Genomic DNA, 26,799 nt, shown 5'->3' with positions numbered 1-26,799 from the left:
GAAATAGCTGCTAGAAGTCAGCCTGGGACTTCCCTGGGGACGAGAGAGTGGGGAAGGATCGATTTCCCCGTTAACATTGCAAAGACACTGTGCTTTGAAGAACTCGTTTCCTTTTGTCAGAATGTTAACTGGAGTGACTTTCTGAACTGACTTTCGGAATGGACTTGCATCTCAAAACAAATGCATTTGTTTTTCTGGTGACAACTATTGCATGTTGAGCTAGTTTGTGTCCAGTGGACTTGTCAGAAGCACTGTGACTCGGCATAGTAGAGCTCCGCATATTTCCTTCTAAGAAAATCCCCTCACAGTTAACGTGCTTAGCATATATTGTAATTCTGGATTTAATATAGTTCATCCATTTCTTATCTTGTTTGTGCTTCAGGTTGGCAGATTGCATTCAGTGAGTATTGCAAGCCTATGACATAAAAACAAATTGATGAAAAAGAAAACAGGCCGTAGTAGCTATAGGTTATTAAAAAATGTCAATTAAAAAAATAATACTAAAATGTGCATATAACTTTAATTGAATAGTATATGTGAATTCTAACAGTCGGGTATATTTAGAAGAATTATATAAACCCATTGTCATTCTGATCCACATCACAGAAGAATGTTTCTTGTTGGTTTAACAAAGGGTGTATTGAATTTGAATTACTGTAATATGAAGTTTAAACACAAGAATGGCGAAAAAAAGTATAAAAGGATAAAGAATTGGAATAAAAAAGCATTGGCAAAGTAAAGTATTAGTCCATCTTGCCAGGCAGTGCACTTCTTTTTAGAGTGCACGTGTGAATCAGCTGTTCACTGTGCAAGAGCCAGTGGCGAAGGTAGACTGACCCATTGCCCCATGTTGAAATAGGCTTAAGCAAAATGAGAGCCATAGTTAAACAGACCAGTGGTTGTAAAAGGGTGTGTGAGTGTGTGTATATATATATATATATATATATATATATATATATATATATATATGTCAAGGCCTAACAGACAGCACAGCTACCTGGCTGCTAAAAGATTTCTTGAAAATTCTGAAAGCTTTGTTGTTCATTCCCCCCTAATGCTTATCATTGGCTTTGTGGTTAGTAATTCACATTTGCTGGCTTTATTTATTTTAGGCTGTCCAGTATGTTGTGGAGCATAGCCTGTATACCACTGCTCCTTGTATTCTTTCATGAGTACTTGCTTTTTGTAAACAGGCCTTTAAATTGTGTTCCTATCTTGTCACATTTTATGTGCATTCAAAGAATGAGGCAAAGTGCCAGGCTTTAACTTCTGAGGGAGCTTGGTGTTTACTTTTCTTAGGAGTGAGAGGATTCATGTAACAAACTTGCTAAATACTGGGGTGGGAAAATAATTTAAATGTTTGTAAATGAACTATGCAGATATTTTAGAATGTATCTGAAGTAGGACAGCAAAATGAAGCACTTTTTTCTAATTCCAAAGTGTGGTGGATACAAATATTTTAGTATGATCAAAACTATTCACTACACTAGGCGATGCCATTTCCACACATTGTCTGTGTACTGTATAGTTTTATCAGTAAAAGTGTATGTGCAAAGATGATTTTATTTGAAAATGTGTTGTCTGTAATGGCAGTGTGCCACCACCCCATGCATACTCCACTCTATGCCACGCTATGCCATGGCGGTCTAGAACATGACACTCAACTGCACTATATGCCACACAATACCACTCGACTCTTCAACACTTTGTGCTGCTCCTATAACACTAATGCTACTCTATGCCACTCCGTGCCACTTTACAACACTCCACTTTACAACACTCCACTTTACAGCAATCAACTCTACAACACTCTTAGCTACTCTGACATTCTGCGCTACTCCACTCAACTCCCTCTATGCCACTGTACTCCATCACACCACTCTACTCCACCATGCCTCACTATTCCACCACGAGGCTCTACTCCATCACTCCACTCTACTCAACCAAACTCTCCTTGACACTGCTTTTAGTCATGCTGAACTGCAGCAACATTGGTGTACAACATCAATCAATCATTTGTTAAGCGTGCTACTCACCCGATAGGGTCTCAAGGCGCTTGGGGGGTGGGGGTGCTACTGCTCGAACAGCCAGGTCTTGAGACGCTTCCTGAAGGTCAGGAGGTCCTGGGTCAGATGTAGGTTGACGGGGAGGGAGTTACAGGTTTTGGCGGCTAGGTGGGAGAAGGATCTACTGTCGGTAGTGGTACGGTGGATGCGGGGGACTGGGGCGAGGTTGGCGGAGCAGAGCTGGCGGGTGGGGATGTGGCTAAAACATGGCTAAAACATATTGGCAAAGATATATTGGCTTTGCAAATGTTTGTTTTAATTATGTGAGATTGATGAGACAGCTAAAGCTGCGTCTAGCCGGTACACAAAAGCTGCATTGTCAGAGTGACTTTTCTATAATACAACATTTTTAGCAAGCTGCATTAACACTATTGGTCCAGATACAGCTTAGGCAGACATCTCTTACATACACAAAAAAGTATCAGCAGGCAGCAACAATGCAAGCTGTCCACGTCCTTGAACGTCTTTGACTTACCCTATTGGGATGCCTGAAAGTTTGTAAACAATTGATTAAAACACCTGCTGAAAGGGAGGCTGTGTTACAAGTGTTGGGTTTTCTCATCACTTACGAGGCACAGGGCTTCCTGAACTGAAGGGCTGCTCATCTACATTGTCTTCTCAGTGTGAACTTTAAGTATGAAAACTTATATTAGAGTCCACGTGGGGCCTCTCATTGTCTCTTTGAAATTGCAGAGTAACATTGTCTTGAAATAAGCGCATTGTATCATCGACCGCGCACTAAACGCAGGATATATGCTAGAGGGTTTGTAACACGCGTTGTATTGTCGCGAATGACTTTTCTTTTACTGTTTCTGTTAAACCTCTTTATATGTTTCTGTTATACACCCAAAGAGTTTAATAAATATTGTGTTGCAATGGTATCCAACTAGTTTACATATTTAGGGATTCAATGTCCCTCGTCTTCACGTAGTATTTTCCTCGTTGTTCAGTGGAGCGTGTTAGCCAAGTTTTAGGCAACTTGATAAAGGGACAGATGGCGTGTGTCGCTGGAGGTGCACCGGGCTCTTTTTTCCAGCGCCACAAGTGCTCTAATTTAATTAAAACAAAATACTGAAGATTATCTGCTCCAGGGCTTGCGCGCACGCCGTCCCTGGTAGCCTGCCCTTTCCAGGCTCAGAACTTCTACGTTAAGGGTTTGCGTTTATAGTTTGAAAAACCCAAAGCCTCTCTTTGTTTCGGTCATGTTAGAGAGCAAACTGCTCCCCCCTCCTCCCACCGCCACACAAAGGTTGAGCTGGCTCGCATTTCGACTGCTGAGGAAGGGTGTGGAAAAGGATTACACGGCCGCCTCCCCCTCCGCCGTTTCGGAGATGGTTCAGCCCTGTTTTGCATAAGTTTCTTTTGAGTGGGTCCATGTGTGGCTGCCTTGTACAGGAGAAGTCGCTCTGCATGAGCGGGTGGATGTGTGCCTTGGCGAGCGGCGGTGCATTTTAGCAGCCCACGGCATCCTTCGCGGCAGCGACATGTATTGTGCCTACCCTGTGCCCGGGATGGGGACCAACTCTCTGATGTATTATTACAACGGGAAGACGGTAAGGCGCTTTTCATTCTGCCGCGATGTAGCGCTTTTTTAACTTGAAAACTAACTTCAAGTTAGTGATTCATGTTTAGAGTTACTTACGGTCTTGCAACTGCGAGCAAGATGCGATAGACAATGTACGCCCCATGCGCCTGGATGTTTCTGTTGGTGAAACGAGAAGATGGTAGTGTGTGTTGTCTAAAAATAAGGCGCCGGGTTCTGGGAACAATTAGAGCGCAGGCAGTCCGTGAGGCCGGTGTTTCCTGTTTGGAGTTGGAGGTTCGGGGGGTGGCTCGCCTGTTATTCCATCTGCTTCCACTCACGGCGGTTTATTGACTAGACGGGCCAGCAATCTGCTTCACACATTGGGCGCAGCGCACCCCGGTGTAGCGAGCTCCGTGCAGCCGGGGAGCGCCTGCGCCAGGCGGACTTAACTCTAGAATACTTGTTACTCTCAGCACGGCCTGCGCCTGAAAGCTGCTGTTGTACTGTTTACAGTCGGTAACCCCTGCATCGAGCGTGCAGTGCTTCTGTTAAAGGGCTGCCCCTTGAGTACGTCACTCCCATTGAAGAACTGCACACACCTCACATGCTCAGACAGTTCACAGAAGTGAATAGTACCGACCAAAGTGCGGTGTTTTACTGCAAGGGTTGGCTCGCTTAAGTATGTGCTTCCTGTCCGCAAGTTAGCACTGTGTGACAACTCTTTTGTTGGTTGTTTTGCATATGTGGAGTTTGGTTTGGCGTCAACCTGTATTGTTTTTTACTTTAAAAAAGTATAGGTCGGCAAATCACCTGATCGCTTTTTGTTGCCGCTTATGTTGCATACTTCAGAATTATTATTATTAAGCAGATGTTTAATTGATTATTGTATTTGTGGGCTAAAGACGGCATGCGTCTTAGCGAATTTTGTGTGCCTTCTTTAATGTTTTTTGTTTGTGTGTTTCGAAAGTTTGTCCACGGTTGGCCCGCGGGCCGCTTTTCACTCGGAGGTTGCAGCGGCAGCCGGGGGATGGGCCCGTGTAGTGTGGTTTACTTTTGTGCAGTGTTGTACAGCACACCGAGGGCAGGCCTGAGGAGGAAGCGTCCGCCTCACGTCTCAGTGAGTGTAAGGCCCGCGCCTCTAGCACAGGGCCAGCGCGGCGAACCCGGGCGCTATTTTGGTGGTTTCTTCGTAGAAGGCGCCTGCTGCCTTTAAGAAATCCAACAGGCAAGCGTTTGTCAAGGACTATAAAACCCAATCGCTTTTGATGTTTAATGAAACAATATATATCCCAGTTGTATAAAATTAATTGAACGGTCCCCCAATAAAGCTGTGGCATGTAAATTGGGTGTAGTTCTTGTTTCTTCTTTTAAAGCCCAGATTGCCCGATTACAACATTTGTCTTTGTTCTGCGGCGGGGGGAAAGCTTTGATCTTATTAAGAATTTCCAGGCCCGCAGTAGATGGCGGGGGCGGTGCTCACAGCCAGGCCTGGCCCGCGAGCGCAGAGCGCGCGCCTGCTGTAGGTCAGAGGTCGCGCTGTGAGCCCGCACTTGTAAACAGTTGATGGATTGCGCCAGCACAAATCCTTCTATCATAGCCAGGGCTGGGGGGTTGTCTTCCTACAGACTGCCTTTATAAGCTGCAACAAACTGCTCGCCCACCCGCAATAACTATATATTACAATGTGTTTATTGTATTATGAACTGTTTCTGTAGTTGATCTCCCCAAACGGTGTTTTTGTTATAGTGGGATATTTATGTGATCTCACGCTTTAAAGCGCTTGCTGTCCAAAGCGCCGAGCCGCAGATGCGAAAAACAGGGCATCTAGGCCAGACAGGGTGGCTTGGATGTGTGTCTCGTGCAACACGGGTTTTAGCTCGAGAGCCACAGGCACTATGGGGCAGAATTTGTTGGCTTTTCTCTAAATCCAGCGCTCAATTGTTATGGCCATACACTGGTATTTCGTATTATTTTTGTAATCCTTTCAGTAACGGTCTTGCATTTCCCGAAGCGCCCCTGCTGCTGTGTGTCGTAGGGCCTCCCTTGGAAGGCCTGGAGTGCCCTCTCCAGGCCCGGGGAAAAGAACCGTCTGTCCGCGCTCGTTTCTGAGCTCGGAAACCTCTTTCTGAAGAAGACCGTGCTGGGTTCTCAGAATGACCCCTGGGCATGCCCTCTGGAGTGGGTGGCCTGCGCCCCGTTACCTGTTGCTCCCGTTGAGTGTCAGCTAGCGCTGTACTTGGGGGCAGCCGGAGGGCAGAGCAGGCAGCGTGTGTTGAAGTGGGGAGGCAGCGTGCTCTGACTCGAGCCGATGCTTCCCACCTTTATGGAGAAAAACACTTATCAGGGCCAAACATAACTCCTAACAAAGCATCGATACCCCTGCAAGGCACGCACTGGATCGTAAGTGCCGGCGTACAAACTCGTTCCCCGGTTTTATTTTACTTTCTTTATAATATTTTGTCACGCAACGCCTTTACCATATTTTGTCACACCATGTCCTGCAGTTCGTTTTTTTTTTTTTTTTAGCGCTTTCCGTTAACCTCTTTAAACATACCTTAGTTAGGGGACCATGTGTTGTTTACATTAGTGTTTTTTATGCGCTTGCTTATCTGGGCGAGAAAGCTCCCCGAGTGCGTTTTCGAGAACAAACTGCGGTCAAAAGACAGCCGAGTGCCTTACGAGACGGCCGTCCAGGGTATCGACTTTGTGACAATTCTTGAACAGTCAGTAATTCGATTTGTCCTAATTGAGGTGACGGTGCACGGCAGGCGGACGTGATGTGTAGCTAGTTACTTTGGCTCTTTGTGTGGGAGGGAAGACACGACTTTTCCGCCTATGTTCAGAGTATTATTAACCAGGAGCGTGTACAACTAACCTGTTTTCCAAGGCTCGGTATGAGCCCCCCTGGGACAGCACGTGAATGACTCCCGCCGCCGTGGGTCCCCTGTGGTTTGCAGTAAGAGATGCTCGGCATTACGGTGGTTGCTTCTGGTTGTCTTATTTGCATCGCCCGGTGAGGGTTAGGCCGCGCCGACTTTCATGCAGTACGCTTACTGTTAGGTTTATAGGGGAGATTGCCCCAGGAGCAACATGTTCTGTTTTCGGATGAACGGGAAACCAGATCTTGGTTGCACGTACACCCTGCTCGGATGTAGATTTAAGCAGAGTCCAGTTTGTTGGACAGAGTACCATACTGAGTGCACTGCCCTGTGGGCTCATCCTACCGGCGCTTCAGGATGCCACGGCCAGTGTGAGGAGCCCCCACCATACACAGGGCGTTATTTGTATAACAGTTTGTTGTAACAATCGGTTACGTGTTAACAGCTGGAGAGGCCGAGAGCGCATGGATCTGCCAATTGGAGGGTGTGTGGGAACAAAACAGGGTGTTGGGTAGATTAGCATTCTAAAAGACCCATTTCCAGGGCCGCATGGGGGCACAGGAAGAGGAAGGCTTAGCCGCACTGGGAAGGGGTAAGTCCTTCACACGCGGCTTTGCCAACACCAGAGGCGCGGCGAAAGCGAAGAGTCGCTTGTGTTTACAATGCGTGCTACACCGTGTGCTCCTGGATATTGCACGAGGAACAGTTGTATTATTAACATTTGTAGATTGCGGGCCCGCTGGCCGCCTGCCGTCCACCTCCTGGTGGTGTGTAAAAGGCGATTATCCAGTGTCCAGACTCGCAGGGCTCCTTCTAACTAACCTGATATGTCACACGGGATCAGCAGCTCAATTACTTGGGAGCTCTTCACCCATCAGGGTGTCAGCAGCGTTCTACCCCTTGTTGGTCTCTTTTGCCAATCGGTCATTAGAGGTGTACATCGGTTATTTCTTTTTGGTCCATGGATGTACTAAGCTGCCGAACAGCAGAAAATCGTTAGCCTTACTATAGCTTTGTAATACTTATTTTGCACAAATGGTCTTTCTTGTTCTGTATAGTATAACGTTCCTGCAGAGGACTAAATCCACAGGGTTTTCCACTGCATTGAAATTCACGAAGACGAGTGAGGGTTGAGTCTCATGGTAGCCTTATGAAACGTTTATTCTTCTGCCCATTTAGTTTTTAAACCTAGTCAGTATTTGGTTGTGAGTCTGAGTTTCCTTCGCAGTGACCGTCTGTTGTTGAGGCTCCAGCTAGTGATAGGCGGTGGAACTGGTAGGTGCTGCTAGTGTGTAATACTGTGCACTAAGAACCTCCTATAATCTCCCCCACCCCCTCTGCTTATTCGCCACCCAGTAAATATCATCAATCCTCTTTGGATATCAAGCTTACTTGAGCAGCTTAAATACATACAGATGTAGACCCCGGACTGCTTCATGTAAATAAGATCACTTAATGTCGCCGTCATGACCGGTTAGTGTCATGCACTCATGGGGCCACTAATGGGGATTTGCATGATGGGCCTTTGGGATGCATGGAAGGCATTTATAGCTCCCACCTCCAGTTGTTGAGTCTTTCAGCTTATGCGCATAGAACAGTGCAACCCACTGTAGTTCCACTGCACACTGTGAGCAGAGTGAGGCGACCAGAGCAAGCAGTAGAGGCATCATTGATAAGTCTAAGGTTTGTTGTTGAATGCTCCAAGAGCAGGCCACTGGCTGGCAGAAGATGGAAAGAGAGCGGGCATCTTGGGTCAGGTGGGCGGGTCGGTTCTCAGATAGTACTGTGGGCTTCAGGATGTTAACACCAGGATTCAGAGCTTAGCCCTGTTTTGTTGACATGCCGATGGATTGAGGTGTTGTCCCTACTACCAGGATGTGCATCACTTTTAAATGTTTTGTGTCAACCGTTTAGATTTCTACAAACATATGCGATTAGCAACACTGGAAAATTGTAACCAGCCAAGAGTCTCATGCTCTCTTTGGGAATAATTTATTTTGGTTTCTTGTTGTGGGAAGTAATTCGTAGAAGTAGTCAACTAAACTCGGAATATTAGTGGATTCCTGCAGGTGTTCTGTAAACCACTACGTTTTACCTCTTCTGGAATACCACTCTGCTCATTGCTGACTTGAGCTATGATTCTGTAGTTCACCATACTATGGAAAGCAATGTTGGTTACTTGGGAGGCACTCAATTTGGTCGATCTGTAGTAAAGGCTGGAATATTTTTATTAATTCATAGTGTGATGACCACGTTTGTGCCAATGCAAGGTCACAGCATCCTCCAAGGTTCCAAAATCTCCCATCATCTTCAAAACATTATATTTAATAGTTTGCGTAGATAAAATTCAGAGCGGCAAGTTCACGTTAAAGACTGATGTGCTGGGTGTTTGGTGAGCAGGTATACAAAAGTCTGTGCGGTCTTCATGCAGTTTAGTGACTATCCGGCACCTTTATTGTTAATGCATTCCCATTTGAACACCTTCATTACATAGAAGAGACTCATCTGTTTATCTTCAAAAACTAGCTCTGTGCAGCCGCATGCCCCATTTCCATTAGATGAGTATTGTACTTTTCCAGGTTTAAAGATCTTGTTAAACTAGTTGTGCTCCAGTTGTTTTGTTCAATAGATCTTGCAAAGTAGACCCTGGTCTTCCAATTGCACTTTTTCCTTTTTTCTTTTTGTATCCACAGAGTTCTAGGTTGGGTTGCCTCAATGGCATCTTTAAGATAAACCTTAATGGTGAAGCATAAAAGTGGGTGCATGGTTGTCACGTGGGGTGTGCCCTCTGGTTTGCCACTACCATTTTTAGTTCAGGCTCGCAAGTGCTTTGACCAGTTGTAGATATTGTGGGCTTTTAACCACGCCCACCGCATACCCATCACGTTCCCTCGTTCATGGGCTTGTCTTTCGAAAATCCTTTATCATTGGCTATACGTTTGTCTCCCCTTGGGTCAGTTTTGTTACCGCCTTGCAGACTGCCCCTGTTAAATGGATAATTGCAAGATAGCCAATACGTACGGCTGCGAGTGAGCTTCCTTTTCTCTTTTGTGTGTCTCCTTCATGCTCAAAAGAAAGGTCCAGTTAGGAATTTACAACGGGTATAGCTCTATCTCGAGCAAATGCAAGACCCATTGCATTGCAAATGCTTTTTTTTTCTCTTCTCAGCCTAAGCGCTCTCACACTGAACTGTAAATGCCCGCGGTGCGTTTTGACCCGAAGTTTGCCCCATCTCCCTTTGAGGTTTGTGAGGTTTTCACCTGTTTATCTTTTCCCATCATTTGTATGCCAGTCTATGCGTTCAGCCAAGGCTTTTTAGTTCCATGTGGAGTATTTCTAGTAATGACTCAGGGCCTCATGCCCCCTGGGAACAGAAAGACGAGGGTAGTCGAGAGCAAGCCTTTGACAAAAATTACAAGTGCAGCGCACCATCAGCAACCACAGAGCTTGAAGCATAGAAATAAGGACCATGATTTCAGCTATCCAGTAGCTTGAGGAACTGGTGTGATCATGGAGCATAGAAGAGAAATCAGGGGGATGATTATCAGGAAATCTGAGGGACTAGTAGAACAAATGCTGCTCCATTTACCGCCCTCCTTTTTACTGAGTCAACATATTGCTCCTGTACCCTATTTCTCTCAAGTAAAAATAAAGACTGTTGGGCGAGACCCGATTTCCCAGTGATGCTGGTTAAGAACAAACACATACTGGGGCCTCACTTGTATTTTTCCAGGTGGTCACTATTTTGATGCTACGTCACCATGGCCCAAAAGTAGTATGTCTGTGAGGCTTTAGTTGACATTCAGAAATATTTAAAGTGAATTGGGCATTTGAGTTGGGAACCCCTAGTTTAGTGGAACATGCCTCTCCCTACCTGATGGCCAGATTAATTTATAAGCCCTACTGAGAATGGGCCTGTGTATGCCAACGCTCAACTTGCAGCAGTGTCTCTTCTGTTTGTTCATGCACGTGGATGTTTAAGACATGTGTATGCAGGACTGGCCGACTTGAAATGTTTTTTTTAAATTATTAAATAGAACCCTTTCTGAGATTGCTGTTAGGGTACTCGCATGTGTTGTGATACTTGCGTGTCTTGTGATGCATGCGTCTCTGGGTATGCATTGTGGGCAGGTGGCCATTTGTAATTTACTTTTCTAACACGGCAGACATCCATGTTTGAATGCTAAATTAAAATGTATGGGAAAAACAATACACTTACTTGTAAATTGATCAGTGCACCATGACAGCACTGTGCAACTGCCTGGGCTGTGTTTAAAAATAAAAATAAAAAAATAATACATTTGTTCAACAAGGCGAGTGGGCCAGTGAGTATTGGAAAGCAGGAGAACGGTGAGAGATCAAGGAAACATACATTTTGATGGATTGCTGAAAGTAAAATAGAATCTCCTCATGAAAGCAGTGAAGGGATACAACTCATCCAGTCAGAATACTGAGGCAGAAATGCATCTGGGTGGGACAAACACGGTAATTTGAAAAATGACATTGAATCGGGCATCCGTGAGACATCAGCAACAGGTCCACCAAACCATGAGCAAGAGTGACCCAAAGCCATCTTTAACTTAATTGTAAACAATAGGTGAAGCCCTAAAAAGGGTAGACCTAGTTCTACAGAGAAACAGAATGACTGGCATGGCGCGTTTTTATTGCAGTTGAAGCACGTCAAACATTAGGTGGTCTACATAAATTATATGACATGAGATATTTACTCAACATTAATATTGAAACCAGGCTGTCTTAGAAAAAGTATTATGGAACATATCATTTTGATAGAATTATTTCAAACTGTTATTTACCCTTTGTACATTTTCGGCACATTAATACAGTTATGGTCCACAGTCACACAATTGGGTTAGTCAAATGTAGAAGTCAAAATTAAATACAAATTTACAATTTGAGGTGAGAGACTTAGCTTCTAAGATCACATCGCCTCACATATATGAAGACATGTCCTCAAAAGTGATGCCATCAGTGCATGTAGATTGACAGAAGGGGGCTAGGCATGATATTGAACCGGGCTGGTCTGATGTGGTCTTCTGCAGAAAGAGTTTACCAGATGCAAGAGGAAAGACCAAAGAATTGAGGATGAGAAAGTTTACAGGCATTTGAAGTGTGGTGTTTGTGTGTGCATCCCTTAGGATGTGTAGGCTTGAGGCCTGTAGTTTATCTGTAGAGAATGGTAATGATTAAATGGGGTCACTGTGGCATGTAATCATAAGCACGAAACTGGGGATGAAGCTACCCATGGCTGAGGAGTTCTTGTGGATCAGCTCACCAAACTAAAGCCTGGAATGTCACAGAATGCTGTTTTTGCCCACTGTTCAAATGCCTGAGCCAGACAAGAAGGTATACTCCTGAAAGATAAAACATCCCTAAGGAAGCTTGTCATATTTGGTTCCTCTCTTACTCCTACTGCTCACCATCTTTTTAAGTGTACCCCAGTCCTAAAAAATCTCCACACAAGAAAAAAACATCTCCATCTGTGGCTAGTGACAATATGTAGAGTGACTAAGCATTTCCACAAGTAGCTACTTTTAAGAACGATTTTTTTCAGAGGCACATCCTTGAGGGGAGGCACACTTCCTTCATAGTTAATTTGGTAACACTAAGCTATTTCCAGTTGTCTAGTCAAAATTAAAGGCTTGATGAGGATCTCTGCAACATTGCTGCTAAGACTGCCAATACAGCGGTGTTGAGGCTGCAGTCAAAGCAGCGGCTTCACCCCTGTTGTATTATGGTGCCTCCACTGGGCTGACCGGCGAAAATGTCATATTACAACGTTTCCAACGGTCAGCCTGATGGAAACAGGGAGCCGAGGCCAATGCCGCTGAACACAAGTACCCTTGGAATGTGCACTGTCTGCAGTAGCAAGTACCCTTGTCCCTGTGTTGCTTCTAACCCCCATTTTGTTTCCCACACATCTGCTTTAAAAAAAAAAAAAGAGAGAAAATTATTGTATATTTTTTTCTTTTTAGTTACTGATCAAACTTGGATCGCTAACTAAAAAGACAGCTTTTTCAAAAGTTTTTCTTTTTTCAAATTCTTATTCTTGCATCGGGGATGCTGTGCTGCATGGCTAAAACCAATGGCAAACCAAACATGCCCCTATTGGCTTTGCAAATGCTTGGTTTGGTTTTTTTTCTTCCTTTTTATTTATTTTATTTGTTGTTGTTGCTAAAAGCACTCAATGGGAGCGCTTGTTTTCTTGCCTTCTCCCCTGTGTGCTGCTTCCTTCTTCACATTCCATCCTCACCCCTGCTCCATCCATGTTATTCAGTGGAATTGACTAGCTCCCCTATCTTCACTGCACCTTTGGTGCTCTCATGTTCTGTTTACCTTTTTTCGCTTTTTATTTTGAAGGGTACCCAGCAGCTGCAGTTGGCTACCAGGCCATTCTTTTGAATACTCTTTATGTATAATTTTTTTAATGTACTACTCGAAGACGGGCATCAGCATGATGACATGCAGGTCTATGTGGTGATGCGTACATGCTTTTATGTCATCACACTGGAGTCAAAATGGCCACCAAATGCATGCACACACGTATTCCACGAACAACTTGTTTGTTTTGCAGAATCTGCACAGTATTAACAAAAGTAGGTATTTTTAGTCTCTTGCCTTGAAAGATGCCATGAGAGCGGCACATTTGGCAATGCAAAAATACTACCTTTCAACCCTTTTATTAAATACTTCGGGTATTTGGCAATGCAAAAACACTACCTTTCAACCCTTTTATTAAATACTTGGGGAATTTTTAATTTTCACGCAAAGAATCCAGAACTGGACTTGGAGTACAAAAGAAGCCTTTTGTGCTTTTTTGCGGAAAGTTGGACTTTGCCCAAGTGTTTTAGCACTGGAGTTATAATATTACTTTTCACCTACCAGTGACTGTCATGCTCACTGCTGCCACGAGGGCACAGGTAAAGCAAGAAATACAAATATGCGCAAAATAAATATTACCAAAGTATGATTGCCCAGTGCCTTTTAAATGAGAGGTCTGTTGTTTTGCCAATGCTTATATGGCACTCAGTTTGTTCTGCTCATCCCATGCTTCTAAAAGTACCCATAGTAGCTGAGCAGTCTTGTTTAGCTGATACCAGAGAAGACCGTCTGTGACACTGTTCTGGTAACTACCAAAAACATATTGCTAGAACTCAGTTTGAAGTTAATATATATTCAGTGTCAGAAGTAATGCAGTTTAAGAGTTCTTTCTTAATACCTGGACTTCTTGGTCTTTATTGTATCATTTTTTTGTTGTTCTTATGTTGGAGGTAGCCTTTCCACTTAGGGGGGTCTCAGTTTTCAGTATGGTTGGTACCTGCCATATCAGCTAATCACTCATTTTCCACGGTCAAACCATGCGCAAAGGCTATCGGTTCGTAGAGGCACAATGTGTCACAGTTCACTGGACTAGTTGGCGAGTTAAACCACTTTGTAACTGCTGGAAAATTAAGCCAGCCAGCTTTTCTCTCCCTGGCTTCAGTCTGCTAAGTTTTTCGGAGGGACAGGTTAGTTATTAATGTTCCAGAAAACTTTTCTCAAGCTAGCATTGGATGTTGTCACTTTATTGGTAGGCATTCTGCTTTGAGATTTTTTTAACTAGATAAGTAACTATATATGTGAGCTAAGCAGATTACTCATTGCTCCCTTTAATTGCTGAACGTTTTGTTGTCCCCTTTTTTTTTCTCGAAGTAAGTTTTCTCCTCGAAAAGGCTGTGACTTTATACCACTGATATGTGGCGTAGGTCATGTAGGGTCTACCATTTGGCATGGAATTTACATTTACGGTTTACCCGCCGAAAAGTCTAAAGTTTACCCTGTAAGCTTGTCTGTAATTTTAGACTTTACCGGAATTATCAAAGAATTCCAGGAGTCAAAGATCATCTACTTGCAAGTTTGTGGAGAACACAAAATGTGGCTAGTAACTCGTCTGCAAAAATGCATGGAGCCCACCTCAAAGGATATACTCACACAGGAAATGACCCTTTCGATGCTGGCGAAATCATATTAAACACATTTAAGAATGTAAATGTATGTTTTGTGAACCACTGCTGTGAATTTGCTCTCACATTATGCCATTTGGTATTTGTGCTACTAAGATATAGATATACTGCCCCATAGATGCACAACAACCTTTTGGAAATGTAGTCCACATTCTGAGTGTCTTTTTATCAAGAAACTTTGTTGTGTCTAGAGCAGAAATATATTTTAGAGGCTTTAACCGGCACTGGTTCATATTTTGTTTGTTTATAGAAAAAAAAAGTGAAGAGCAGGAGTTGGCAATTTATTACCACACCCTTTCTCTTCCGCCCCCTCCAAAAAGTGCTTCCACAGTGCAGTTTGGAAAGCCCCCCACCCCTTATTCATAAAACCTGCACGAACTTCATGCTGATTCATCTATCAGCTGTTGGATTTTAATTTTCTTGTAATGTTTTTAAGCCATCGATATGATGTCAGTTGGTACTCAAATAACACTATCGTGCTATACTCATTTGTACCACACTTATTTTTCTGATCCCTGTCATAACAGGCATTGCTATTGCCCAGTATAGTGCTCTATTTTACTAACCTAAGAAGAATTGGAGGCTCAATCAGCAGGAATGTGGAATTCCTCTATCACCCCACACCCGTGACATATTGTTTGGGGCCATGGCTAACATGTTTTCATGTTTATTTTATCCTTGGGACACGTAGGCCAAACCCCCTGCAGCACAAACCCTTTGGCTGCCAGTTTAAAGAGAAGGGAACTGTCTGCAGTTGAGGTAATGTGTCCAAACGTTATGCGGACCTGTATTTATGGTTAATTAATGAAAAGTCTTCATTATTAGGGTGAGTGCTGTAAATAAACATTTTAAGGTCAACCTGCACTAATGACAGGGGTTCCAGTAAAAAAAAAAAAAAAGTGCACACATGTTTGAAAGGTTTAACAATATGAGGCTAAGTATAATGCTCCCAGAATGCCCCTGGATTATATGCAATGTTTGCAGAAAAACAAGCATTGGTAAGAAATAGCAGAAGATTGCTAGGGCCCTATATTCTTTGCTTTAAAAATAAAATATTCAGAAAAAAATGCAAGCAGGAAAACACATGTTTTGCTACTATGACATTTAGATGCTATTTCTTTGGAAGTCATTTATTAAAATGTAAGTTACAGAAAAAAGTGGCTCTGCTACAGATTTGCACAGCCCCATATGTATGTATAACATATTCAGGAAATAGGGTGCCGAAACGGTAAAAACATCCAACCACCTTTGGTGCAGTTTGCCTTGAGAAAGTCTTAGTGATGAAACAGGTGTCAGCTGATGTTCATTGGATTTATGATGCATTGGATGAATAAACCTTCTTCTGCGTATAGAGGTGTGTTTTGAACTTTGATTGATACAGCGTACCAAGAAATGGACCTTATGGACTACGGCGATGTGTCTTCGTATAACAGTAGTGAATCATTTAGTAAAATGTGTTGATGCATGATAGTATTCCCAAAATATATTCCCAATGGAATACAGTGTAACCATGTTCAACAAGATTATAGGAACCATGAAAATAATTAAGCATTGGCAAAGCAACCAATCTGACTTTTTTTTTGTTTAGTGTCTTTTGGTTTCGTCAATGTGTGTCTTGTTTTGACATGGCTTTTGTAACACTTTATTGTTGTGGGAGCTGCCAGGCCCTCACAATTGTAACAAACACTGGCAAAAAGAAAAATGTTTTTGGTCTCATAAAGCACACATTGCCACCAGTGGCGTAACAAAGGTCCCGCAGCCCCTTTCCAGGGGGCCGCACAGCACCTGTCCTGATTCTGGAGGGGGGACCCCTACATGTTCTTTGCAAGGGCCCCCCTCCAGTTTCGGAATGTCACTGATTGCCACAGTGGTTTCTGGCACTGAACAAAACTGCTTTGTGTGCTCCTTGTGAAAGAGCAGAATGCAATCACTCTCAGTAAAGCCAGCTGATAGATGGAGAGAGAAATAGAAGTTTAATAAAACAAAGTGTCTTTGTTAACATCAGACCAAATAAATTTAGGGACCCAATTTGTAAAGAAAGTCACAGAAGTGAACCCATGATATATGTCTTTGAATTAGTGGCTTTCAGGAATTCACAGGAGCTCAAAAAAGTAGACCAGGAAATGTTATTCCTAGAAAATATATGTGAAGTGTATTCAAGCATGAGCAAATATGCATGTGTAGATTTGCTCATGTGAAAATCTATTGAGTGTTTACAAGTTAACTTTCCCTCAATTACTTTTTTTCCCAACCTTGGAAGAACTTCTATTTCTGCCATTGTCTGGAATACATTTCCAACCTTTCCCAGAATGGGAACAGATTAGAGAAGAGCTAGTGAAAATCCTTAAAACATGCAAGCTTGTAGGTTTGCAGACTCAAAGGTTTTCAAGCCCTGGAACTATTGCTTACTGCAAGTAGATTTAAGAAGCAACCTATCCCATGGACAAGAAGATATTTCATTAAATTCCACACCAATTCCACACCCCTGATCAGTCTTCCCTGGATCTGTAGATTACTGTAAATACCAGCTGCAGATGTGTAACTCACGGAGTCATCCTTTCAGCTCAAGTGTTACCTGTGTTCAGGCTGGTGTATTTATCAGCCAATGAGTTTTTTTAATGTCTCAAATGTCTTTTGGAACTTATCCAACCCCATAATCTTCCCTTTCGCTTGTATGCTGATGTAATGGAGATAATAAACAAAATATCAATGCAATTAAACCAGAGTTTTTGGATGAAAGATCAACTTGCTGAAGACAAGTTGTTAAACTCACCCCTCAAGGTCTTCAGCCTTCTGGTGAATCCCGTTAATAAAATAAAATAGTTTTTTTATTTATTTATAATTGTTGCTGATGAAACCTTTTCTTAAAGCTCTTAGTTGGCATATGCTATTTTTAATCTCGCCAAGCACATATATTGAATACATTATTCACCTTATTATACCTGCGGTGTGACATCTAGTTGAATTAGTTGTGGACTATCAATTAGCAATACTATATTAATGCATCTTATAAAGCAACTTGCTATAAAGCTTACCCCTCTTTCAGATGTCTGCCCCACTGCTGTCCTGCTTCATGCACAGGATCTGTTGGGGGCCCTGACCACTTACCATTGGCTGTACATCCGGGCTAGACTTAAATTTAAAAGCTTATCCTTAACACACACATGCCTCTCCAAGTTGGCCCATGATGATCCTGCAGAGCTGCAAAGTCCTTATTATGTGATTTGGAGGTGCCTTGTAATTTGGAGAGGCTGCCTCCCAAATTCAGAAACATCCAGTCCCTTGTCCACACCTAGAACTTTCCTCTTAAAAGCAGAAAATAGCCCACAGTACGTCCCTTATCAGTTCTGGTTCATCTTATAATATGGCGGTGGGCAATTTTGCTAGGTCTGGGCTTGGAGGTTACGTCTCATATTCAAGAGCTATTGAAATGCAGTGAATTAGCTAAACTACCTTACTTTAAATAATATGTACCTCTATCCCTCAAAGGGTAGGAAAATCCCTTCCAGATTGGCTCTTAAGAGGCTGTTTTAATTTGATTAAAGGTGTGCTCTAGAGTATAAGGCTTAGTTTTATCTCTGGATTTGACATCACTTTCATTGTGATTGTTGGAATAGGCTTAATAGTTTTTACTTTTGGTCTCCTTGATCAAGTCAGTTTTCTTAGTTTTATTGCTCCTGCTTCTGAAGTCTTCTGTACGTGTTTACATACAGTGATACATGTGCATTTCATTAAGCAACTGTATATAACGTCACTAACGTTGCCAGATTTGTGCATCAAGGTCAAAGTCAGTGGTAGGAAATTGCAATATTTAGCTTAGTTATATGAAATCTGGGTAGGTTGCAGGTATGAATTGACTACATTCTACCGTTAGTGTGTTTAAAATGTATTTTCCTGGACTGGCTGCGATTTTCAACAAGTGAAAGGATTCTGTTTTTGTGTTTACCAGTGCTTTACATGCTATTCTCCAAATCTACATGGTTCTTTGCATCACCAGGTTAAGCATGCTCTGATATTGTCAAGTTGGAGTTGTTTTGCTTGTACTATTCATTTGATATTCCTCTTAGTCTTGTTTCAATTACGAAAAATCCCTGAACACCCCCGAGATTTTGTAACCTGTAGCTGGATAGCATTCATGAACAATACTGTTTTGCATACAGTATTTTTTGTTTGAGACCTTTATGCTGCAATGTTAACGTTATGTCAAGTGCCCCACTGTCATCTGCAGCTAGATACACAGACGGGAATGAAGCATCACTTATACAAATTCATCTCTTCGGAAATTATTTGATTGTATTTCAGCAATCCCATTTTGCGACCTAAACTCTAAAAGACTCAAGTACCTCATTAATGGTTCCTTAGAGATGCAGTTCTCTCTGTTTGTTTGATGAATGTCCACCTCATTATGACGACTTAAACCACATAGAATTATGTGGATTTCTGGTTATCATTAATGTCCAAGGAAATCTTTGGAAAAAGTTTTAAAGATCGGAATAGCACCACAACTCCCTACATCTGCTTCAGTGCTGCTCCCTACATTATACCTTATTTGTTTAGAAAAAATAAATCTTCAATTCAAAGCGCTTGCAAATTAATACCAGCCCTTGAGTGCATGTATACTCAACATGTAGCCTTGGAATCTTTCTTCTGCTACTTTTGTTCATTTATGGTACTCTATTTCGTCAGTTCCTGCTCCTCCGAGAAACACTTTGGTGTTTAAGGTGCATGATTTAGGTAAACTCACTTTCCAGGTGCTATTTCATAATAAATGATGCCTTGTCTGTTAATGATTGGAATGAGATAAGGGAAGGGTTTGTGTCACTTGCACAGAGACTGTGCTTCTGCATCAGCCGCTTAACAGAACTAGCTTTTACTTTTGAGCTTTATTGCTTTATTAAAGAAAGTTGTGAAGCTTGTGGCCCTCAGTTTGCAGCATCCCAGTCATCGAGACCCCACATTGTTTCAGTGCACCTAAAAAAAAGCCCAGAAATTCTTGACACACTTAAGGATACTTGAATGTTTTTTTTTGTAGTGCCACTTGTGACGTTTTAGTGCACCACCAACATATGGCTTTCAAAAGACACAATAGTGAAACTATGAACAACTTCTGGAGTAAGATTGATTCTTGTTACATAAAAGTATATAACTTGTTAACTGTTATTTCAGGGCAGGGGCTTTCTGAATTATTTGAGAGACTTCATTGTTTCAGGAGAACACTGAGAGAGTTTTTAAGGGAGCAACGTCCTTGTCGACATCGTGTCCAATGTGTCATTGCCTGAAAATAATCTGCCACGCTCTACTAGCCCCACTTAAATATTTTATGGGGTCCAGGCAAGTCAGTATTCTCACCCACCACATCTTGCAACACTTTCTTTCCCTTTGCAAAATTAGGTTAGTTGCCTATCTGAATGAAATAACTTTAAAGGAAAGAGGAGAGGTTATTTCCAACATATTTGGTATTTTATGGTAGTCCTAATCTTCAAGGAAACTAATGGTGGTAGAGCTGTTAATGTTTGCCTCGGTGTCCTCAGCCAACTCCTCAAATTCCTGGCCCCCATATACATGTAAGCAGCTTTTAATAAATTATGAACTGCTAGTGTCAGAGCTTAACTTGAGTGTTGACTAAACGTTTGGTGGGCGTCTAAACAGCCGGCAGTTATCTAGGCTGTAATTTGAGCGGAGGCAGAGGAAAATGAATAGTAAAACAGGACAGAATTTATGTTCTCTAAAGTACACGTGATACAACAAAGTCGAAAATGCATTGAATATGTGTGCAGGCCATTGCTAAAATGTTGGTCCTTTGTAAGTGCTGAATGTTAAGAAATGATTTACTGGCAATGCAACCCGTTCCCGCGTACAGTAGAGTGTAGATAAAGCACTCCCTTGGAGTAGGGACATTCTGCTGTAGTTTCAGGTTTAATGGAGCTCGAGTTGGGTAGTTTTACCAAAAGAGCATTATTTGAGACTCTGGGCCCAATTACGAGTACAGCGGTCCTGGTACCGCCGTACCTGCAGTGGCAGTCTGACCGTCACATCCTTAGCAGTCTAGCCGCTTGATTACGAGGTTGGCACTCAGACTGGACAAGACCGCCACAGCCGCTAGGATCTTGGATTCCGTGGTGGTGGGGAAAGCTGTGGTCGGTTGCGGCAGTGCCCATGCCGGCCCACCGTGCTGATCACGACCAGCCTTTCTGCCATGCTTTTTATGACTGGACCCCGCCATGAAATGCTCAGCAGAAAGGCAGGGAAGGGGCCCCCAAACAGGGCGATTTTGCCCATTGAGCAGTTTGGCTGGGGGAACATGTGTCCCCCATGCCTGCCCTGTTATGCACAACATTGTACATGGCAACAGTGCACCGAGGTGCATCTGGTGCTGCACTTCAGCACATGTGCTTCAGGCTCACTTTCTGAGCTGGAGCATGCCACCGCAGTGACACCGCCGCGGACACTACTTCAGCGAAACTCGTAATTAAGCCCTTGGTTACCTCCTTGCGTGACAACTGTTCCTTTGCCCAGAAGTGTAGGCAACATTTTATAAAGTTGTGTTTTTCTTTGTTTTGAGTATCGCTTCCAGTTATTAAAGCACTGACTGTTTAAAATGAATCCTTATTTCATTACACTTAATGTACATTTACTCCCACGGGTGATTGGCTGCTAATCTTCGCTGACAGTGAACTGTTTTCACCTATAGGTGCAGGCTGTATAACTATGGTTGCCATAACCACAGCAACCTGTTGACCAGGATATTTAAGCCCTTTGTATGCCAGTCGGTAATTAGCATTCTAAATATCAGATTTAACTCTTTGGCTGCTTCCCAAAGAAGGTATAAGACTACACAACCACTTTTTTCTAGCATCTGCTCAACCCTTTGGGATTATTTTTTGGTGGCACGTATTGTATAAAGATTTATAAATTTATACTCTGGGGGGAGGTGGGTGGAAGCCGAACACTGTCTTTCCATTTTCCATTTTACCTGTGCTCAGGACTGGTGGTGCTCGTTGCTTATGCTTTTTCTTAAACTGATGATGCACTTGCCATCCCTTGCTTCTCATTCCACAAGCTGCTCAGTACTCTACAGGGTGTGACTCAGGACACAGACAACTTTGTGCCAACAAATTGTTTCCAAGTAACTGTTCTAGGGAGATTAACGTCTTCATTTCCAAATGTGTGCAGCCTGTAACACAAGTGTACCAGGAAATGAATTCACAGACAGATTGAGAAGTATTTGTACACCGGACTTCTTCCCTACTTTACCCCTAGATTCAGAATGTGTACTGGTGAAAGATAGAGGAAATATTTACTTCTACACTCCTTGGTCACTAAGTAACAGCCAGTGAGTCCGATAAGCTTTGTTTTCAAGGACAGGTGGCGCTCCTCCTTATGAAAAGCACACATTGCTCACCTTTAATTTTGTGAGTGATCTCCTAATTTACTTGGGTGCAGTTCCCTGCACTCTCCTTATAAACTGTGCAGCGCAAACCCATCATAATTCGTGGCTCCCAGCGTCTTGCAGACATTTCATTCTGGATGCTCGCCTTCTTGTGGCATCAGGACAGTAGGCCTTCGGAGTGTGGGTGACATTCCTCGTATGTAGAATGGTGGAGATCCATTCCTGTGTTAGTGGATATCCCAACCGGCTTTGGCCCGGTTTCGTTGAGGACCCTGCTCTTTGTTCAGATGACTTTCATTGGTCTAAAAGGCCAGAGTGCTTTGCTTTCTTCTGCTCTGGATGATGATTGCCTGAGTGGGACCCTCCAGGTTTGTGCCGTTCTCATTCTAAAGGGACATCCCCACGGATTCATCCAGGCACTCATGCTTTTGTGTACTTACTTGGAACTTCTATAAGATTCACATGAATAGCTCATGCCTTTCCACTGACCAGACCAGTATGCACACAACATCCTACACCAGCCTTAGGATGTCGGCCCTCACTAATGTCAGTCGCCCAGTGGGTGGACATCAGTGATGAATGTAAAGGACGCGTGTCGTCTCTGCATTTTGATGACACTACATCCCACATGCTGGTGCAGACAACATTCTATGTGGAACAGTAGCAAGGACAGTTCTGATTGTCATAAGAACCTAAAGTATTAAAGGTGCAAACTGGCGGAAAATTATTTTGGTTGAAGTTATATTCTGTTTTGTTTCAAATGTTTGCGCACAAACAAGAACAAAAAAAGATGAGGTCATTGAAACCAAAGCTGTCATTCGTCTGCAGGTGATCAGATGGCTCAGGGATCTGGTTTTCATTTGTGGTCCTTTCTGACTGTTACTCGGAGACTAGCTCTTTCTGTGGAGTTGGCTCGACGCTTCGCACATCTGCTGTTAATGAAGTCCCTGCGACCACATCAGTTGTGTTTGCTGCAAGAAGTCTTTGATCTGAAAATTCTAGTTCTGGCAGCGGCGCAACAGCAAGCAAAACGGCGCAGCAAGAATCCTGCCACACAGAGCACTGTGTTATAACAGCCAGAAGAATGTGTGAGCAAGCGCTCCATGGCATTGTGGCATGGGCAGTGGCACGGCTAAATATTCACAATTGTTGGAGAATGTGCCTCGAATGACAGCATCTGTTATAGCTAGAACGGAGTTGTTCTTCAGATGCACATTTTTTTTAATTAAGTGACCGGGTTCCATATCATGCCGTTGAAATTACTTTTAGGGGAGACGGCTGCTCGCTTTACCTCTCGACAGTTGCCATTTGACTTGTATCCTGTTAACTACAGAAATAATAGAAAATCGGCCTTTCTGCTGCGTTTCCCGCATTAGTCGTGCATCTGCATGCTGCTGCTACAGGCAGCAACGCTTTGTTTCCCATGGCAGTGATGGATGAACCATCAGCCACGGCATATGCGTCTTCGTTTGCATGACGGGCAGTGTGCAAATAATTAAACCTTATTTTATTCACTGAAGACAGACATATGTACACATGTATGTGTATCCCATCAAAACATGCGCAGGTCGTTTGATGTTCTATACATGCATTATTGGTGTTTCGATGGGAGCACCATGCATGCAGCATTAGCCACGTGTAAGGATGCACATTGATGTGCATTCATAGGTGCTTTACAGACGCTAGAGATTGTTGGGTTTGGTGTGGTGCACTCCGACGTTTTGATGACTGGAGTAAAACTATTCCTATCATTCACTTTCCTTGAATTCTCTCCTGGGCTTCAAAGAGATATTTTAATGGAGTGTTAAGCGGAGGGAACTGTTTGCCAAGGAAATCTTTACCACCGGAAGAATCAAAACAAGGAATTTGTTTCATATGCGTTATGACTTGAATGTTTTTTTTAATTCTTTTTTTATATTGAAGTTTGTAAAATGATTCATCGCGGTGCGGACATGGTTTTTTTTTTTTTTCTCCAAAAGAAAGCTGTCTCATGCAGGTGCCTGCTTTTCCATATGATGGTTCTAATTTGCAACCTTCATGATTCAAATATTTAAAGGGTGGTTGCTAGGAAATTAACATTATCCAGTGTCGGAATTGGTAATCACGTTTTGAGTCTGAATGTTTTAGAAATCACCTGGTGACCTTGACGCCAGAAATCATCATCTCTTTGGAGACCTGTGGTTTCTATAAAGCCAGTGCTATACACACAATTGATAATGCCTTTTCATGAAATTGTCAAACCATTCCTCATCAATGGTAGCAAAGTCTGGACCATGTTACCACCAGTAATAATACATTAACCGAGGCAACTCAAGAGAAAACTCCCACCTTATTTTCTCTCGGCAAGTACTGAATGTTGAGCAGAATTAAGGTGGCACCCATTAATGCGTGTTATAAAAGAATAGATCACAAAATTCCTCACAGTAGCTCCAGAAAACCAGCAGCCTATATCTTCAGTTCAAAGCCCTTAAGCTGAGCCAGAAATGAGACAAAAAACCCTGGAACTTCAATGTCTACTGTATAGGCTCAGCCACACACATTTCATACAAGTTAAGGCCAGACTACACAATGAGTTTGCTTTCAGACAAAATCGAACAAGTATTTACCCATACGCCATACAAACACACACAAAAAATATTTGTGCACAATTCTAGATTGGAACTAAACTCTTGTAAAATATCCAATCGCCACTCATGTAGCATCTAATGGGGAAGCAGAGACTCGGTGTTCAGAGCCTGCTTATTGAAAGAGGGCAGCACATGGAGACCTGCAAAGGAGAGGTCACCTGCGCAACCAGTGCGTGTAGACGATGGGACTCATTGTCGCATAGATTACCCATGTTAGAAGGGATTGCACTGTGAGGGTTGTTTGTATAAAAACCTGTGTGCTTTTAGAGCAAATTTGTTTGTTTTTTAAACTTTAGGATGTTTGCAGAAAAAAAATGTTTGGTTTCACACACTATTCAGAAAACTTTCAGGTTGAATCTTGGCACAAGTCTTTCCATTCTGCAGTCAGATGACTAATTACAAACCGGCCGAATCACATAAGCTTGAGATGATGGGCCAGGGATGGTAACAATGTTTAATCGAGGGCTTCCCAAAGTGAAGAGAACCTCGCCTACATGTACTTTCGTTACTGCGGTTGTTTCTCGGTTCTTCCTTTTGCAGTACCTTGTTTGTTTCATGGCATTGACAAAGTCCTACCAGTCTATGGAGACCCTCACAATCATGCAGTAACCTGGTTTACCTTTGACTCTTTAATGACCTGTTTTCTTCAAACTTCAGGTCAGGATGAAAATGGAAGGTGAGTTTGCATTTGAGCAAAGCTAAATGACAAAAGTTTTCAGATCAAAAGCTGGTCCCCTTGTAGTCTAGATTGAAGAGCAGTGTTTGGCTACTGTTGATCTTGATCACCAGTTGGGTCCAGAAATCTAGACATCCATGGTCCAGATTTTTAAATTGGAAACCCAGTGCTACACTGTCTTCATAAGATACCCAGCCAATGTCCGTATGCGCCTGGTAACAAACTGACCGCTTGACTTTGTGTTTGATAAACGTTTTACCCAATTATTTGCCTGGTTACCTCGATCCAGTCGTGTTTTAGATGGTCGCTGGTGGCATCGAACCCGGGGGCCTGTTTGCGCGCCTTTATTGACACTGGGTATCTGCTGTAGTGTGAGGCAGTTTCATTCACGGACACATTTTTGGATTGTTCCCCTCCCAGATACCGCTAAACACTTGCAACATAAGGGCCGGTCTTTGCCAGTTAACACCCCCTCCCCCCATTCACTGGGGCCGGGAGGCTGTCGTGCGCACACAATTGTTATTTCTCTCCGCTAGCAGCTGTTGTGGGGTTTAAAGTGTTTATTTCGCACCCCGCTGTGGGTGCCCTTGCCTTCCACGCTCTTCTCGCGGGTCACCGAGAGGTTACAAGGGCAACCCGGATCACTTCGAACGAGTGTGTTCTATCACGTACTTTTGTTGGGGTTTCTTGTGTGGGCCACGCTCGGCCTCTGTTGTGACCTATTTATTTATCTACCTCACTGGCCTCGGTTCAGAGTCGGCACAGTGGCCGCCAATTCTGTGTATAACTGTGCACTGATTGAAATGACCTGGTGCCCGGTGCCCGTGCAAGATGACTTGTTGTGCACAGGGCACCCTGTCTGCTTCTGTTCAGTTTACTTTTGTCACAATGAAGTGTGTTACCTTAAAAACCTACCCATATTGTAAAAAATAGTAAGTTTATCAGCTGAGTTTAACTTGGTTGTCTTCCTCATGTATTACCCGTGTTGCAAAAAAAAAAAAAAAAAGGCTTTGTTTTTCAGTGTCGGCAATTATACAAAGTATAAATTCGACGTTAACTGTGGAACAAAAAACAGCACTTGCTGACATTTCCTTGTGTGAGTAGAGCTCCTAGTTTGCACCCTGGCCGCAGCAGCTAGGTTACCTCTACAAGCACTAAATGTTTACCTGTTACAGGGAAAGCAACATGCCCTAAAGTCCCCTAAATCCTCGCACTGGTCTTGGAAGTGAAAACGCGGTGTTGTACTTGGACCAGATATCCTTAGTTTACCTGCCTATGTAATTGTTGTATAATTCTCTTAACACACAGGCTGATTCATGTAAAGTGTCATAATCATGTGATTTCATGGTTTTTCTTCTTTTTTTTAGGTGTATGCACCGTCTCCAAATTCAGATGATTTCAACAGAGAATCTCCAAATTACTCTTCTCCCAAACCTCCTAGCAGTATGTTTGCAAGTACCTTCTTTATGCAAGGTAAGCCCTTATTTATGCATATTATCAAGCAGTGCGGACATAGTTCTGTAGACAATGCCTATATCAGCGCAGTCGCATAGCTCTTTTCCATGACTGCCGTGACGCTTAATAGAGAACGAAGTGTTCTATCAAGTTTCTCCAT

The 26,799-nt window shown here is 43.0% G+C and overlaps 1 protein-coding gene across 10 annotated transcripts in view; it reads left to right on the top strand.

The window, feature by feature from the left end:
- Nucleotides 1–26,799, top strand: part of TCF12 (transcription factor 12) — a 641,728-nt gene that overhangs the window by 527,816 nt on the left and 87,113 nt on the right. For 8 of the 10 annotated variants that reach the window (XM_069222409.1, XM_069222403.1, XM_069222408.1 and 5 more), the window contains one exon: nt 26,552–26,657. In XM_069222409.1, coding sequence (XP_069078510.1) covers nt 26,552–26,657 — 106 coding nt within the window. Of the gene's footprint in view, nt 1–3,330; nt 3,620–26,551; nt 26,658–26,799 lie in introns of those variants that run through there. The other 2 variants (XM_069222412.1, XM_069222413.1) reach the window with 2 other exon arrangements.

This window comes from Pleurodeles waltl, chromosome 3_1, assembly GCF_031143425.1.
Source record: "Pleurodeles waltl isolate 20211129_DDA chromosome 3_1, aPleWal1.hap1.20221129, whole genome shotgun sequence".
Lineage (NCBI taxonomy): Eukaryota > Metazoa > Chordata > Amphibia > Caudata > Salamandridae > Pleurodeles > Pleurodeles waltl.
Note: the sequence above shows the minus strand (reverse complement) of the source record. Positions and strands in the feature narration are given on the sequence as shown.